Source organism: Chanos chanos, chromosome 2 (assembly GCF_902362185.1).
Source record: "Chanos chanos chromosome 2, fChaCha1.1, whole genome shotgun sequence".
NCBI lineage: Eukaryota > Metazoa > Chordata > Actinopteri > Gonorynchiformes > Chanidae > Chanos > Chanos chanos.
Genome location: NC_044496.1, coordinates 15,360,799 through 15,379,064, shown reverse-complemented (window position 1 = coordinate 15,379,064; position 18,266 = coordinate 15,360,799). Strand labels below are relative to the sequence as shown.

Here is an 18,266-nt window from a genome sequence, read left to right as displayed (position 1 = left end):
TTTTCTTCATGGAGAAATTACACAGCTATGAAACTTGGCAGGAATGATCGCAGCATTTTGCTGTACTCGTAAAACTGTCTCTGATAATCCAAATGGTGGCGCTATAGTACAACAAACTGAATAGTTTCACATTTCGGCTTGTTACTCATGAACTATGTGGCTTAATGTAAAAAATACTTTTCTCTCCCCCTAGACTCTTTGGTTTCAGAAGGGGTCTCCCGATGTTCCATATATTTTTGCCATGCTGGATTTTCTTATTTACTTTTTACTTATTTTCTAATTTATTCATGTTTAAGGCCTTTAAAAGACTCCATGCCATTTTGTCTTTTGCAACAACAATAGCCTATATCTAAAGAGGCTGCTCTCTGAGAGAGTTCTAGTCCAAACTGTATGATCACCACAGACAAGTTATGTCTGCGGATGTGATGTCTCTGACAAAACATGTTTGTCTTTCAAATATATTGCTCCAGATTTTCTTGGTTTTGAGAAACATGTAAAATTTGGCATGTATTTCTTGCTTGAAGATACTACAGAAGACAAATACACTGAGATGTCTGAAACTCTTAAGCCATTTACACAATCAGGTTATTTGAGATACTGCAGTACTGCTGATGAATTAGTTCTATCTCAGATTGCAAAAAGGAATCACTCCAAACCATGTCTACCATTAGCCATTAATATTATAGTAGGCATTAGGCAGGCTTATCAAATGTTACATATCAGTTACTTACAGAAAATGTTTGTAATTTCTTTGGCTTTTGTCAAATTAATTTGAAACCTTGCACACTGTGCCCTGTGTATGAGATTGTCCTAAACCATGACACTATAGTGCCATCCAATAGGTGGCACTATAGTCTAGTAAATACTGAAGTTGTCTGTTAATACAGAATGATTTTACTTATTAAGCTGAAGCTTTAACTTCCTAGGGAATTTAATATATTTCTCAGAACTACCTGAGAGTTGACTGTTTGGCCAGTAGGTGGTGTTGAACTGAGGAATTTCTGAATTCTTTCTGTTTGAACACCGTTAACTGCGGCTTGCAGTTGTACTTTTATCTTTGTTTTCTTACTGGAGGCACTGTTATGTGTAGAACAGTATCTCACAATCTGCTTCTGTCGTTATCAGGTGTACCATGCAAACAAGGAAGGTGAGGTGAGTCCTCAGGGCGTAGTTTTTTTCCGTGGCAGGTAGGGCTGTGTCACTCAGAAAACATAGGTGAATGGCTGCTCACCTAAGAGGGGGGTGGGGATGGTTGCATTGCAACTAAACTGGGTGTGACCAAAAAGAATTTCGAACAAAGAGTGTTCCAGTGTGGCTGTGCTTAGGTCTGCTGTCATGCCCCACTGTTTCCCACCGTCGATAGAACTCAGCAACGTGGAACGCTTGCCCTTTACCTATGTACTGTCCTGTGGAGCTCTACGAAGAAAATTAAACCTGCTACCCTACTTTTGCTCTGACCTTGGATGCAGATAAGTAAGGGGTTTTTGTGACTTTTTTTCCTCTTTTAATGTGTCTCTTTTTTTATTCCTTCTCAAGTTACATTGCAGTTTCAATGGAAATGAAGGCAAAGAGATTGACATGACAAATGCAATACTTTTACTTTCTTGGTATAAAAGGAATCGTTAACATTCAGTTAACGCATCAAATAGTCCCTTTGTTTGACTTTTGATGAACAGGAACTGAATGGTCACTTTTGTCTAGTCAATAATTCTCAGAGGTTTTGAGTCTCGCCATCATTAGCCGTTCTAGAGAGGTAAATCAATGCAATACCTCATCAAGGTTTAATTACAGCAGCTTTAATGTCTCATTTTTAAGCCATGTTTGTCTTGATCACGTCTTCATGGAAACCAACTCCCTTTGTAGGATTTATACAAAAAACCCCTCTGAAGTGGTTGAATGAAAGTACATTTAAAAAATTATTTTGCATGTCTGTTTGCTCTCTTCTCAGTCTCTTCTAATTAGATGTAACTGCACAACACGCATCTGCTCTCTTTAATGACTAGCTAATTGAAATTCCCTATACAATTTTGCTCTTGATACCTATTCCTGTTTCTGGAGAGTACTATCAGTACAACTCTACCTTTTAGAGATGCTTCACCTACTCTCAAGCTGTTATCAGAAATGATTCATTTACACATTACATGTTATCAGAAACGGTTACCCATTTGTCATCAGACCCGGTAAGGAGAGTGGAAACTGCCCAGCGTGAAGGATTTCTTAGATATCCAATTCGCTTGAGCCACTATCCTATAGGAGAACAGCAAGGGAGCATTGTTGTTGTACAGTTACCCGAACACATTTAGTTGTGTTGAGTAGTAGTAGTTGAGAAATCTTGTTTTGTGGAATTTTGTGGATCTATGTCATGTTGACTTGACTGGTGAAGTAAAGGGGAGGTAGACAGTGACGTTCCACCCGGACTGTACACGTGGAGCCTACCTTGTTTACTTTGTCACTAAGCAAACAGTGTGTGGGTTCATGTCAATATTAAGGCTGATACAAGTCAGTTATGAAAAGCAATAATCAAAATGCAGAGGTAGTTAATACCATATATTTGAGATGTTTTCTTTCAAAGTAGGGCAGCGTTTCAGCTCTGTTGGCCATCCATTGGTCAGTGATCTTTAAAAAGCGTTGTTTCTTGATGGCATCATTGCTGGCCAGGTTGGTAAGTTCGGCAAGTGGATCTAGGTTGTGTCAAAAGCAACATTACAACTGCAGAATATAAAAGCTATGAGGGATAGGTTTCTAATACTAATATCACTACTTCTAGTAATCTATTGTTCACTACTACATTTTTTAGTGCACTTAATGATTATTCTTCGAAACATCACTCAAGTCATTGGGCATTGACTTTGAAGAATGTCGTTTTATAAAGAGCGTTCTGTCAAAAGACCGAGGGATGTTTTTAACAAATCGTATTCCAATCATTCCTGTCCTCTGTGAGTAATTGTTTTCTCTAAACGGAAATCCATTCACTTACAATTAACTTTGTAATTCGTATACCTTGTTTTCACAACCCATCTTATGCATTTAATAAAGGACTTTGCCTATTGTCTGATGTTATGGATTGCTCTGGTATTGTGTTTTTGTTTAGAATCATTTGAATGGTAAAAGATAGCACGGCACTGTGTTTACATGCAATCCCTTCGCTGGTAGAAACAGAGAAAAGATTATGTGCTTTTGAGCTCATGGTTACGTCTCAGGTGAGCCATACCCCTATTTACATTTTCTGTTCCCACACCGCTGTTTTGGTGTCAGCAGATCTAAAAGCCTGTTGGAAAGGCATTGTGGGCATTCTAAGAGCCTTTGTCTTTTTTTTTTAAACTTACCATAACTAATAAATTTTATCACCATGTGGTCTAAAAGCTTTCCACATTATTTCTTCACCACCTTTCATCTCTCACCGTGGTTCCTGTTGCTAGGATGTACACTGTGGGTTCACTAACTGCATGGCAATTTTGCTCTAAATGAGAATTACTGTTGGACATAGATGGGCCCTGGCTGTATAAATATTCACATTAGAAATAAAGGACAAATCTGGTTACACCTCTGTAACACTGAAGACTCAAGCTATTTTTTCTGTTAAAACCTTGTGTACTGAAAAGGATTTATGGATAAATTTCTCATCCCAAAAGGTTTAATACATTAAAAAGGTGTCTGTCTAGAAACATATTCACACTTTGCCAATGGGTTGAATCTTAAGAGACTGTCTTGAATATATGTTGGGATAGTACTTTGATTCTCTGCTCATAGTTTTGCAACAGTGCATGATGATTGGGATTTTGCTCTGTGATATAGCTGATAACAAGGTCATATATTTTTTGGCAGCATGGGTTGGATGATGCAAACTATCAACGACTGGTTCTGGTGGGACCGCTTATGGCTGCCGTGGAATTCCACATGGGCAGATCTGGAGGATAGAGAAGGGCTTGTCTACGCCAAGGCCTCTGACCTCTATGTTACTGTGCCCTTTTCAGTAGGATTCCTCATTGTTAGATACCTGTTTGAGAGGTGAGAAATGAACTGTAGGCACACACACACACAGAGAAATGAAAACACTTTTCAGTTATGTTAAGAATGGAAACACGGTAATTCTGCTGTTAAGCCAAAAGGAGAAAATTATTGTACGGCTTTTGTCTGGTTGTGGTTAGAAAAACAGCAGTATCAGAATTATACATTATATCTTATTCAGCCCACAAACATGATACAAGTCTTATGTTTCTGTTTGATTTTTAGTGTCGTAAAGAGAATCATTAAACAAACAAACAAACAAACAAACAAGCAAACAAAACAAGCGAATATGTTAATGTTACTTTCATGTGAAGTTTTAAACAGTTTTCTATTTTGCAACTTGCTACATTGCAATTGCTTTCATCTGTTTAATATTTTAATATCTAATGTTTTATTTTTATTTTCTTAGGTTAATAGCCACACCACTTGCTGCATCTCTTGGGGTCAGGGAAAAAGCCAGGCACAAAGTAGAACACATTCCCATATTAGAACTTTACTTCACCGCCCAGTCTAAGAATCCAGGACAGGTATGTTTTACACCTGAGCTCAAAGCTGCAGCCTCACTCCAGACTGCTGTGGCTCTTTTTATCAAAGGCAGTAGTTTTGACCTTTTTACATTTTCATAGACAATTTAGAACTATCCATCTATACAACATGAGCTCATTAGTAAGCATCTGTAGGAAAAAAAAAACTGATGAAGACCACCCTCTATGTTGTGTAGTAGTGATTGCGCTTCTTGTGTGCTAACGAGTGAAAAGGAATGATTCAGTGTTGCCTGGATGTATAGCACATCTTTGCATTGATCCATACATGAAAGGAAATAAGAAGGAGGAATACTGGTCTCTGCCTGCCACCATGGCGGTACATTAAGATCTAGATGAAATGTCTTCTATTGGCATTACATCTGAATGCATCTAAACACATACTACCCAGTGTGAGTCCAGTTTACCTTTTCTTTCCTTACCCCAGACGGATATTGAAGGCCTGTCCAAAAAGTGCAGTTTGACAAACAGGCAGGTGGAGCGCTGGTTCAGGAGGAGGCGAAACCATGAGCGTCCGGGGGTCCTGAAGAAATTTAGGGAGGCCAGGTAAAGTAAATTCAGAGCCATCTGCAGGTGTGTTGAGTAAAAATGTGATGAGCTGGCCTTAAAGTGGTACAATAGATTTTAATTTCTCATTAATTTATTTTGTGGTGTCTCTTGCCGGGCTGCGATTGGTCACATCTTCTGGTTTTGCATTTGCAGCTTTTCTCAATCAGAATCACATTACTACACACGGGTCGCATACGAAACTGAAGTGATGTCAAATGATTGTATTCACGATTCAATACAAATATAACAAAATGGATTTTTCCTCTGTCTTCCTCTCTATAGTTGGAGATGTGTCGTCTACCTTTTTGCTTTCCTAGGAGGAATACTTGCACTGCATGATGTAAGTATTTTTTTTTACTAGTTATGTTCCAAACTCAGGCTTATAACATTAGTTATACACATTGTTGTGCCTGTGCAATTGGCAGGCTGTTCGCCTAAAACCTTTCTGTAAAACTAAAAGCTGAAATGACCGTACTAGTTCACCTTTGGATCACAGAGTGCCTCTATAACTGTAAGATTCTGAGATAGTGTGGATTTGGTGATTGATGTGCAACGCCGTGTGGAAAAACATGGTCTCAGCATAAGATATGATGCACTATCAGTCAGGCTTGGGGTTAAGGTTCACAGGTAGAGGAGACTGTGTTATCATAGTTAAGGATGGCATTGGCACTTCAGAGTATAGGCAGGGTTTATGAAACAGACCATCCAAAATGAGGTGATAAATGTGCTGTGTTGTTGAAAATAAGCTGCACTTACACTGCTCAGTTCCAAACCCTGCATCTAATTTTTTCCGTCTTTTGGGCTTTATTTTTCTGAACTGACTCTGTGTTTGCTTTAACCATACATTCAAAATAATCCAGATAAATGACTCAGCAGCAGTCAGTGTGGTAATTGGGACTGTTGACAAATCACTCTAATCATTCATGTTGTCAGCTATGGATAGAAATCAGTGAAGGATTAATGTTCATGCTCTCCCCCATAGCTCCCACTATGTCTTCATGCACCCCACTGTTATAGTAGCCCCACCATCAGCTGAACCGACTCATCAAGACATTTCAAAATTTCAAATCAAGTTTTTGTCAAAACAGTGACAAACACTTTCTTTGTCCTCCACATTACTGAACCAAATGATAATTGGAAAATATAGTTGCGGCAGGGTCGCACTGTGAACTCCTATTAATGAAGAAATCCACTCTAAGTCTTTAGATGCAGGTTACATTTGCAGGTATCTGATTTGTTTCGGTCTTTGTGCCACATATGAGCCATATGTCTCAACACAGGTCTGATGTTTTCTAATTCCATGTGGAGATTGCCAGCTACATAATCAGCTACAGTTAGATTTTATCAGCTTTTGCCGCTTTTGCTGCTTTGTGCTGTGTTCATAACTTGCTCATTTCTTTTGCAGAAACCCTGGTTTTACGATCTTAAGGAAGTGTGGGTTGCTTATCCAAAACAGGTGGGGTTTTACCTTGTGGCAGTTATCTTTAGGCTCAAACAGAACCAATGGCAGAAACTTCACGCGTCAAAACTGTTCAAATCTGGGCATTAATAATAAAAGATACAGTTTTGATAACTTCTGCCAAACATTTTATAGACATTACATACAATACTCAAACTTGCACTGGCTATAAAAGCACTGGTCATAAAAAAAAGCTGATTGCTCCAATCAAACAGCAATTTCAGTGGGAGGCATGTTTCTGGAACTGCTCTCTACTGAGATCTAAGCCCTCGTCAAAAGAAAAGTGATGTCATCCAGTTTGATAGAGTGTTACTGAGATTTACTTCATTTAATGAAGAACTTGATGTCAGTATATTTGATTTACATCAACAGGGAACATCTTAAAAAATGACTGATGTGTCTAATGCTCTATTTAAATAAGATGTTTTATGCCTCTTGATATCCAAAAATACAATTAATTCAGTTAATATTAATGGTCTGAGTACTGTAACCACGATGACTAAATTTTTTTTTCTCTGTAGTCGATGCTCCAATCACAATACTGGTATTACATACTGGAGATGAGCTTCTATTGGTCCCTTCTTCTCAGCATTACATTTGATGTTAAACGAAAGGTCAGTATGGCACATCAGTGTTAATGAGCTATATCTGTGTTTTGTTTATTAGAAGACGATAATGTTCCAGTAATTTAACTTTCACCGGCTATTGTACTTCGTTGTTACGTGAACTTTTTTTGCCCAAATTTAACTATGAACTAAGAGAATAATAATCTAAGCACAGACAAAACCAATAATAAGTTGATGCTTTTTTTTTTTTGGCAGGATTTCAAAGAACAAATTGTCCATCATTTAACCACCTTGGCTCTTCTGGCCTTCTCTTGGTGTGCTAACTACATCCGCGTTGGTTGCTTAGTTATGCTCGTCCACGATGCTTCTGATGTATTTCTGGAGGTAAGTAATGATTATTTTTATCATGATGCTCTTTTTACAAAGCCTACACACTTACATTAACCATTTAGAAGCAAAAAGACAGAAGTAAGCAACATTTTTTTTTTGTTTGTCATGAAAGTACTTCAATAATTAATAAATTGACAGCATGCTTTTTTTTTTTTTCTTTTAGTCTGCTAAGTTATTCAATTATGCCAAATGGGAGAAAACCTGCAACACCATCTTTGTAATGTTTGCCATAGTATTCATGGTGACCCGACTTATAATTTTTCCATTCTGGTAAGTAAATTCTGAAATTCTCTCTCTGTGCGTTTGTGTGATTAAGAAGGTGTGAATGGGAACAACATTATTATAATGAGTGAGCTTTTCAAGAGTAAACATTTAAGACTTCACAATGTACTGGAGACCAACCAAATACAGTTAACCGCTTTGCTCCATCTTGAAATGCCTTTGGGCACAGCATTTAACGTCAGCCTCGGTCCAGACGCATCCAGTCTCTGAGAAAATCTGTTACTAATTGAGACAGATTACACGAGAGCCTCGACTACACTGATAGAAAACAATGTAACGTGCCCCGGGTCAAATGTTTCCTGGAGAATACTTTTGTGGGTTTTTTTTTTTTTCCTGAATGAACCAGAGCTCTTCTAGTTGCAAAATGTTGGTTTGTCAACTTATCTGATGTGTCATACCTCCCGGGAAGGTTCATTTTGCAATTTAAAAAAGTCCTTTGGATCTGTTTTAGGATCATCCATTGTACCTGGGTCTACCCACTAGATTACACTCCTCCTTTTTTTGGATATTACCTCTTCAATGTCATGTTAGTCATCCTTTTGCTGCTACACATCTTCTGGGCCTACCTGATACTTCGCATGCTGAAAAAGTTCCTCTTTGGCAGTGTAAGTAACTCTTCATTCTACCAGTCAAAAGTTTACCAACTCCATATTCATTTTCTTTTGTCCGTCTCATAAATGATATTTTTACATCCCATAACCAAAGACTTCCTTTACCTGTTGTTGTTTAATGTGTTCAGTTCAGTTTCAGATAAGTTTGTTGCCATCAGTAATGTGCCAATGTTTATGTTACCATAAAATAGTCTCTTTATAAGATACAGCTAAAACACAATTAAAACATTCTGCCCAGGAAAGTGTAACAAAATGAACCATTGTATTTTCTGTACAATTAAAATGTTGCAAGATGAATTCCAGTCAGTACAAAGATTTGTCAGCAACAATGTTCAATTATGCTGTAGAGCAGGAAGAAATGACATTACAACATTTAGTATTTGTGCCTATTAATTATCACTCTCATTTCCCTCTTCAGATAGGCTTTCATGGTGGATTTCATGTTACAACTGGCCTTTCTCTTTTTTTTGATGGGTGTGACTGATTTAGCTAAGGGCTTGAATAATACATAACCAAACTGGCACAAATTGTATTGCATCAATACTTGTTCATCCGGTCCTCAAGTCTGTCCGTAAACACAGGTGGGGCCATCACTGCAGTCATGCAGTTCACTTGAGTGTTATGACATTAGTTTTCATTGATGTCTCGCTACTCTGTGTTATAAATAAATACTAATTAGTCGGCATATGTATTATTTTGAGCACCTTTAAGTCTGATGTGTCAGTGAGCTATGGACAGAAAATATCCATTTGTGTATTAAAGTTCATATAGACTACCTGTTATGCCTGAGGTGTGACACAATCCGCTAAGGCTGTCACTGTGACTTACTAAGAAATATGTACCTGCTACAGTTACACCATTTCCCTCTGCAACACCCAATTTAATATTATTCACAGCATACAAAAGGCTGAATTCGTTTTTTATCGCCTCTTGCACTTAACGTCACCATGGTGTTTCATTCTCCATTGTTTTCAGTCCACCAAAATGGCTGAGTTGTATTTCATAATATATGAATTATTGCTTTGGCGAGGTGATTGATTCTGGACTGGTAGAGTCTGTGCCAGAGTTCATTACTTCACTTTGTCTGCTAACAGACTGTTGCTTTCAGAAACATAAATAGGTGTGATTCAATGCGCATGAAATCCCTTTTTTTTTTTCTTTTCTTGTGGGGTGAAAGTCAAATACTTGGCGCACATTTTTTACAACCAGTTCTGGGTATTATTTTGATTTATTCCACAAAACCAGGTTTATACTGTTCAGGAAAGGGGGAGCTAACTTTCTGCAGTCTCTTTAGTTCACGACGTAAGTTTAGAAGGAATTGTTAAAGGTTACAAGTGGTGATAAAGAAGTGTTTAAATGTGGTTTCAGTTTAAGATAGAGGTGGATTCTTTGACTACTCAGGGCAGCTGTATAATTTGTTATACAAAGCCTTTTGAAAAATAAATAAATAAATAAATAAAATAAGTTAGGGTCACTGGCCTTATGAAACATGCATTCATTTTTTCCCCCACACATTTTTGCTTGTATGATTTTGCAGTTTTCCTTGCTGTTTTTATCGGATACTGGTGTTTTCTTTCTTTGTTTGACTCATACCTCTTTTCCCCTCTGATGGAACAGCTGACCAAAGATGAGAGGAGCGACAATGAAGAAGAGGAGGATGACGAAGAAGACAGTACCACGACGGAGGACCATGATGGACATCAGAAGGTTTTAAACGGCAACAGAGGGGGAAGTGTAGGGAACCATCACTGATGGCTGACACTGAGACTCAGAGACACTTCTGAAGAGTGCCACCTCTTAAGACTGTTGGACCTGTGGACCAGATACAGGCCTGTGCAGTGGTGAAGCTTGGAAAAAAAAAATATACTGGCATAATAACAACAATACATCACACATATGATTTATGACTTTGGACAGCATGCTAATAGTTTGTTGAAAAACAAAAACTCCTTCAATAATAGTTTTAACTAGACATGAAACAGTTTTGTACAGTGTTAATGGAGACACTTTGTGGCTTGGCTCAAATTCTGTGTCCAAACACTTTGTCCTGATGAAAACAGTGTTAGCCATGGCATAGCAGCATATCAAATGTCTGCTAAATGGTCAAGACCAGATGAAGAACCCACAGAGAATAGCTAACAGTTTCATTACAGTTTTAGAAACCCTAAGTAACAAATCCCATACTATCTGTGTGCTTTACATTAACCTCTGCAACTAGGAGACCCCAACTGACAATGTGAAAGTAAATGTTACATTGTTTGTTTGTTTTTGTCCCCAGATGATAATTTACAGTGCATTCTCAGGTGTATTTAGCTCTCCTGCTGAGAACAATAACACACTGTAAGGGGCATCATCCATCCACCAATTGTTTCTCCTCTAAGCATGAACCATGTAAAAGCCCATTTAGGTAATTGGTGAGGTAACCAGTTATCTCTTTGACTGTCCTTCCCTTACCGTCACCAGGCAAAAGTTGTGTTTTTACAGTACATTATGGTCATTCCCACGTAGGGATAGTTTACTTTACAAGCTTTTTTCTTTTACCCCTCTTTGTCCTAAGTTTGGAATGTATAAATCCCTGCTCCGCCTTAAGTACTGGACATGGCTGACCCTTAAGCCATTCTTGGAGAATGAGGACTAATGCATGTCTCTTGTAATACCTGTGAGGTTGGACACTGCTGAAGCATGGTAACTGGGACGGTATCCTTTCCATCATTCCCTCACAGAACATGGCTGCTTATGTTATTTACAACACCTGGCCCGGCTGATGGTAACACAAATATTCAAACTTACAACCTCTGCAATGGTTGTGCAGTGTAATTTACCACTCCACCACAAGAACCCTGGCAATTCTGTTTTAACCAAATTTTCAAAAGAGTTGTGTCTTAGTAATGTTTAAAGGACATTTAAAGGACATTCATGAGAGAGTGAATGGATATAACACATATAAGCAAAACCCACTATGCCATACTATGAATAATGAAGACATGTGTCACTGAAGGGCATTTTCTTTTTATTATGAAGTGTTTTAGTAAAAATAATTCTTAAGAAAGGCTTTGGGTCTCTTGTTGTGTTGATGGTTTGAATTCAAACGACAGTTTCCTACAGTTTAAAACAGAACTTTTCAGAATAGATATCATTGACTTAATGTTCAGAATATTCAATGTTAAATTACTCATGAAACATGATAAAAACATTGTAGATAGGAGGTAGTAAATTCATGTTTGTAAGCTCAAGTACATACCAACATGGCAACTATGTACACAGAAACTTAGCTTGACACCATCTTGCTATTTGACACCTGGTTTTAGTTATAATCTTTGAACTCGTGTCACGTAAGGTACAGAATTAGTTTCAGTTCAATCAATAGGCAGCTGCCATAGACTATGTGATTCAGGGGACAAGGGATGCCAGAGAATCAGAGTGTGAAGCTGGAGGGTCAGACTGAAAGGTGACAGGGAATACATCAGTTGTAACCATGACTGTTTCGCTACGTCTGTTAGTGGCAATGTTGCAGTGCAGTGATCAGTGAACTTCCCCAATAGCCATTCTTTAAATATACTGAGGAGTGATCCTCAGCAAATGACATAATAGTATTTAAATTGTGGTGGATTCTGCATCTCAGACCTAATTAAGATTATCATCATTGTAAACCACGGAAAAGAACTTGACCTGTTTTTATATATATATATATATATATATATATATATATATATATATATATAATGCAGAAAGATTTTATGACAAGCATTATTGGCAACTAGAGGGAACACTGTTGTTATTATTATCACAAAGGATTAATCCCTCATTGCCTCATACACTTTGCCTTCTGTGTCTGCTGTGATAAAGAATGACTGTGACAAACCAGAGTGAGGTGAACAGTAAAGAAATGACAGATACAGATGAGACAGATGAGTATTACAGCCAGTATCATGGTCATTTGTAGCAGTTGGGTAGAACGTAGAACGTAGCGTGGATTCACGCAGCTCGCATTTTACACTCGGAATCATACGCGAAATGTGCATCTGGCAACAGCCTTTACACAAAATATACATACGCGAAATACACATCTCGCAACCGCCCTTTAGAAACTGTCCAAGTTGTACAGCTGGCGGAACTTGTTATTAAGTCCCGACACCCCCCCCAGTACAATCCGTTACAAACAACCATCAACTGTATGCCGTACTAAGACGGCTTCCTACTCTGATGATATGATGAAGTACTATCATGACAAACACTGCCAACATGACCCAGTGGTGGCCCTCTACTGGCTACGACACAACAGTGCAGTTAGCAGGGCCAGCTACTTAAACACCAAAAACATTTTGGATAATTCTTGTCTCCCATGTGATTGTGTGCCATTTTAGCGCTTCAGACAAGAACGAAAGTGTATGATTAATATACAGGGTACACATTAATGTACATTTCAGCTGGTTCATCTGTATTAACTCTTATACCGCTATGTGGGCTACCATTCTGTTACCATTCCGGCGCACAACAAATCTGGCCACCTCCAGCCGACCGGCTTGTAGTCTCCCGCTCTGTAGCTCAGCTGGACACAATTTAAAAGAGAAACTCACTCACCCCAGAAAGTTAGTCTCGCAGCAGTTGTCGCGAGATATCACGTGAATTACGTGCTGTCTGTTGAATGCTACAAAACTTCAAATCTTACAAAGTTTATGCTGTGTCCCTTAGCCACTAGAGGGAGCAGTTTACCACAAGTTTAAAAACCTGAGCGGAGGCGTATCATCTCAAACAGATAAACTTGAGATTACTGCAAAGATAGCAAATATCTATAAAAGTGACTCTATAATCAGATGGAGGACAGGGGAAACAAAGCATAAATAGAATAGTTTCAATTATGTCATTATTTTATATCATTTTTGAGCGATTGTGAAGTTTCGAAAGTTTTCCTGTCTTTCCTCCTCCCTGGTATGAAAACAGCAACTGTGAGCTGTAATATATGTGCAAAGAGATATCCAGCGAGGGGTAGTTGAGTGCCGGACTGTTGCTGAAAAACTGAAAAACATTAGACTTGTTCATTATGTCTGTCAAACTGAGGTGTACACACTATGAGCACACAGAGAATAAAGGAAGCCGCGTATAATGACCTAATATAATAACAAGAACTCGCTTATGGACAATTTATAGTCATTGTTTTTGTCAGATAGCACACTGCATTGAGTATATTACAATTCTGACAATCAGTGAAGGACTCAAAAATTCTTCCAGAAACGTGACAGCAATTTTCTTTTCGAGATGTGAGTAAATTTTCACACACCGGACTGAAGGACAGATAATCAGACAGGTAAATGTAGTCCATGGTTACGAATATGGATATCTGCAGCACTCTTCATTGGGAGCGGACTCTATTTCACTGCAGATATATTATACATTGTTGGTCATAAGTTATCAAAGTGATTTTATCTTACGTCTCGTGCTCTAGCAGGGGGAGAGAAATTTCACAGCAAAACCGAATAACAGCCTCACCTCACTTGTCACGTATAACGGCTGTCATGACAGCAGGATGCCAGTCCTTCCTGTGCATTGCCTCTGTACCAAATACATAGTTTGCGTGGCTGCATAGCTTTTGCCCACAATTCAAGAATGTACTCTAAATGTGTATCCTCGTGACAAATTTGACAAGCAGATGATGAAAAGGTGTAAAGAGCCCTTTCCTCTTACGTCATGAAAATGTGAGAAATAGTCGTTTTCACAGTTATAGACATATTGCAACAACAACAACAATAATATTAAGAATAACAATAACAGAGAATTTTGCTTGCAGATTTGCACTTTTTGCCTCTCGTGGCTTTAGCAGAATATGTTGATTTAACAACTTTTTGTAGTTAACTTCATAGTTTCACTGAAACCACGTGTACAGTCACAGCCCACTAATAACATGGATAGCAGAACGGGCAAATCTCATTGCAGAGACCTGTTTCCTTAGACGAAATGAGCCAATCCGATTTAAGGAAAGGCGGAGGCTAAGCTTAGTGGGAGTGTTTTCCTATTCGAGTTCAGTTCGTTTTCTGTGGTCATTAATTTCCCAAACTTTCATAAACTTCACTCCATTTCGTGCGTGCTTCGCTACGGTACATATCCTTCCTATTAGTTGTTATGATGCTCGGCAACTATGTTTCTCAGCTCATACTGTATTTTCAGCTCTTTTGCATCGGACTGAACGCAATATCAAGTAAGTTTAAGACTGAAACACCTGCATTTGCGACATTACCATCAAGTTGCAGATTTGTTATGTATTACTATGGGAGAACTCATCTAGATCCCAGGTTTGTTTCTTATAATAGGAACTGCATCATTTATCAAAACTTCTTTGCGTTTTAGTTGCACTCTACCGAAAGCAAGCCGTGCGTAACGACTCCCGTGCTTTTTCAATTAAAATAAATTCACGGTGTTTATCTGACAACGAATGTAATGTATATCATCCAGCCGGAGTGTATATTTGGTTTTTACTTCTCCACTACATTTGGAGAACTGCAACTGATGCCTTACACTTTTTCATGGCAAGCAGCAAGCCGAACCTGACTCGCACATCTCCATATCTCACCGACGCTATTGAAGCTAACCACCACAAAGACATTAACAGCCTCAGGTTCTATTATCTATAGTTTTATCTCCTTTGATTCACTATAGATTTGACTCACATTTTCCCATCCCTACTACTGCCCCTCCAAAAAAGATCAGTCATCAGTATGCTCTTGACGTTTTGACCTCTGGCTTACATCAGGTTGTGACTGGTCTCAGTGACATGAAATTGTGTTTCTCCTCTCCGCAGCTCACGCTGAATATGAGACAGATTTGGTGGTCCCATCTGAATTGCGGCAGGAGCAAGTCCACCTGCTGCAGGAGACTCACGGGTGGGGTGGCCACAGAAACCCACGCTCCCTCCCTGAGGAGGACCACCTGTTTCTGTCGTTGCCTGCTTTTGGAAAGGATCTTTACTTGAAACTCCAGAGGAATGCCTCCTTCCTCTCTGAAGGCTTTGTGATCGAGGAGAAGGGTGACCGAGGGACGATACAGAGCTCACCGTCTACGAAAATCAACAGCTGCTTCTATACTGGATCTGTCCTCAATTACACCAATTCCTTTGCCTCACTTGATACTTGTGGCGGTCTGGTAAATAGTCTTCAGTCTTTATTGAGAAGTCATATTGCCTCTGTTTCAAAGTTTTCTTCGTTGTTGAGGCTGAATGGTACTGGTTTGCGTTTTTAGGTGAAATACACTGACATACTGGACATCACACATGCACACACTAACACCGTGTAAGTGATCTCAGACAGTCTGCAGAACCTGTAAGCAAGAGGTGTTACTAATCCCATTCTATGCTATGTCTTTAGCACTTTGTAGCTGGTTAGAGTATGTGGTTTTGTTGTAGAATACGTTTGCACAGATCCATCTGAGATCAGGTCATTCCTCATCTTTCTGTTGGGCGATGACTGACCTGCCACCAGTCAGATGCTCTGAATGGGATTAGTAACACCTCTGCGACAGGCTATCAAATGGCTGATTGGGGGGACCATAGGGTCATTTCCTCCGCTGCATTTTTTTGCACTTTTGCATGAGTACTGTATCAATAATGAGATGATTGGAAGATGAGATGAAATTGCTTTGTGTATCTGTGTGTGTGTGTTTGTGTGTGTGTGTGTGTGTGTGTGTGTAGAGCTGTATGTGTTTTACGCTGCAGTTAAGACCCTGGTCTACTCTCAACATCGATAAACAATTTGGAAGAAAGACATTCCTCTGTGTCTGTGTGTGTCAGTGTGTATGTGTGTCTGTGTCTGTGTGTGTATGTGTGCGTGTGCGTGTGGTGTGTTTGCATGTGTGTGTCTGTGTGTCAGTGTGTATGTGTGTCTGTGTCTGTGTATGTGAACCCAATAAACATCCTAGACCACAGCACTGTTGGAATAATAAGAATGCTGGACATTTCATTTCTTCATTCCATTACATTTTTTTTGCGCATTTCAGCTTCTGCTGTGTGTATGAATGTGACCAAGCACAGCTGGAATGTCTTTAGGTCTCACAGGCTTCACATTTGTTGTCAATTTGATTAAAGCTTCAGACTGTAGCACTGAACACTATTTAGGGGTCATCCAATCCTGTAGCTCTCAACCATGCAACACTGAAAAATATTAAACTTTATTAATATTATTTCAGTCCTTTAGTTAAACGTTTTACTCCTGTATGCCATGTAGGATATAACTACATGGAAAATTAGGTCAGTTCAGCTATAAATGTTATATCCATGTGTGGGAGCAGACTTGGTCAAGCTCTCTGACACCTATGAGAGGAAGAGAGAGGCAGACTTGAAAGAGCTATGTCTTCCTGACTCATCTGGAGATCAGATGGATGTTTTGACTAGCTTGTTTCGCAATTATATGTAAGATGGGATATAGCCTTGGGGCTGCGAGGATACCTCCTGCTGTGCTCTATATGGCTCCTTCGGAGGGTGAAACAATAAGAGAAATGTGGGTTAACTGTAGACAGGCCTGTGACCTGAGCACAGAGTCAGTGGCCTGTTATCCAGTGGCACTTCAAGACAGTTTTATTTGCGTTGTTAAACTATTCAGTTGTTTTTGGCTTATGTTCAGTGTAAACAAACTTGACTCACCCTTTTCCTCTCCCCAAAACGCTCTACTGGACAGGGGCAGACAGATTCTCCAACAGTCAGGAGTCAGTTATGGGGAAGTAAGCTGCTTTCCCTTTGTGTACTACTTCTATGGAAAGTCTGTCCTTATCTTGCATACTTGCAACTGGAGCAAATCATTCATTATAATTAATTTGTTGTTGTTGTTGTTATTGTTTTGGGGAGGGGGGGGCAAATTACTCCCTTATAACTGTTGGTTTTTAGTGCCTGCTTGACTTTCATTGTATGTGCAGCTTGTCTCTATCTTAGACCCAGATTGTGGTAATGGGGGGCTTTTCTGGCTAGTGTTACAGCATGACATTTTTGTTTTGAAGTTAGTCTGCCATGTGACAGCAAAATATTTCTTTTTTGCTTCATCTAACAATTTCCTTCTCTTTTACATCACAGCTCACCATATTTTGGCTCCTTTGATCAGTCTTCCATGTGAAACTAAAGACATCCCAGAACTGCACTATAGCAAGTTTTTGATAAGTTTTTGGTCACTCAAAACAAGGAGGAATGACATCACTTCTGTAGGACAACAAGGAAATTCAAGTTTCAATTGCTTGAATCAGTGTTGAGGAGAAAGACACAAAGGGTACACCCATTGACATTGCAACGTAATCTGAAGAAGACATACCATGCGTCTATAACCCTGTAATACTGCTAAGCGTCAGCTGGAGTATTGACGAGACTGTTCAAGCAGGATAAAGATATTCTCTGTCAGTAAGCTTCGCTTTGGGCTTTACCCCCTAGCAAGGTGCCATTGGCAATGCGATAATAGATTTATCTAATATTCGTTTTTTACCCTTCACACTAAGCTTTATTCAGTCAGCTTCTCAGAGGCAGCAGAGAGGATACATCTTTCATCTTCTCTCTCCATAGGTAGGATTTAGTGTGAATTTAGGAGGGGCCTCTGTGGGCCTACAGATATGCTTTTAACTAGGGGTAAATCTGCAAATGGTATGGGACGTCAACTGTCCATTGTCTTTTAGAAGCATGCTAGCAAGAAACACTAGGCACTTGTTTGAAAATACTGGCTGCTTGTTTGCTTCTGATTAAGTGATGAAGCTGAGGATATATTATCATTGTAGACACAATGGGCAAATCACTTGCTGTATCTACACACTCATAATGGCCGTGTTGTTTTAATTGCTATTATTTTTTAATCGGTTTTCTTTGGAAAGACAAGCCAATAGATATTATAACCGTTGCTAT

The 18,266-nt window shown here is 39.1% G+C and overlaps 2 protein-coding genes across 4 annotated transcripts in view; both read left to right on the top strand.

The window, feature by feature from the left end:
* Positions 1–1,401: 1,401 nt before the first annotated feature.
* On the top strand, positions 1,402–11,447 carry cers3a (ceramide synthase 3a). 3 transcript variants are annotated; one of them, XM_030765642.1, is made up of 11 exons: positions 1,402–1,473; positions 3,826–4,008; positions 4,418–4,535; positions 4,978–5,096; positions 5,382–5,439; positions 6,505–6,555; positions 7,080–7,172; positions 7,380–7,508; positions 7,678–7,784; positions 8,248–8,401; positions 10,025–11,447. In XM_030765642.1, exons 2-11 carry the CDS (start codon positions 3,827–3,829, stop codon positions 10,157–10,159), a joined length of 1,146 nt encoding a protein of 381 aa, XP_030621502.1. In that variant the 5' UTR covers positions 1,402–1,473; position 3,826; the 3' UTR covers positions 10,160–11,447. The 3 variants fall into 3 exon arrangements, with proteins under 3 accessions (XP_030621502.1, XP_030621501.1, XP_030621503.1); XM_030765641.1 differs by lacking the exon at positions 1,402–1,473 and adding an exon at positions 2,561–2,658; XM_030765643.1 differs by lacking the exon at positions 1,402–1,473 and adding an exon at positions 2,643–2,662.
* A 364-nt stretch (positions 11,448–11,811) lies between these two features.
* adamts17 (ADAM metallopeptidase with thrombospondin type 1 motif, 17) overlaps positions 11,812–18,266 on the top strand; it is a 66,314-nt gene continuing 59,859 nt past the window's right edge. The window contains exons 1-2 of the mRNA XM_030765099.1: positions 11,812–11,842; positions 15,201–15,541. Coding sequence (XP_030620959.1) covers positions 11,812–11,842; positions 15,201–15,541 — 372 coding nt within the window. The remainder of the gene's footprint in view (positions 11,843–15,200; positions 15,542–18,266) is intronic.

What these genes read in the sequence shown, in the direction of transcription:
- cers3a (XM_030765641.1), top strand. Translation starts at nt 2,639, where the DNA reads ATGGCATCATTGCTGGCCAG. An exon ending in ATGGCATCATTGCTGGCCAG is followed by an intron (nt 2,659 to 3,825) that starts GTTGGTAAGTTC and finishes ATTTTTTGGCAG; the next exon opens with CATGGGTTGGATGATGCAAA. An exon ending in CTTATAATTTTTCCATTCTG is followed by an intron (nt 7,785 to 8,247) that starts GTAAGTAAATTC and finishes GATCTGTTTTAG; the next exon opens with GATCATCCATTGTACCTGGG.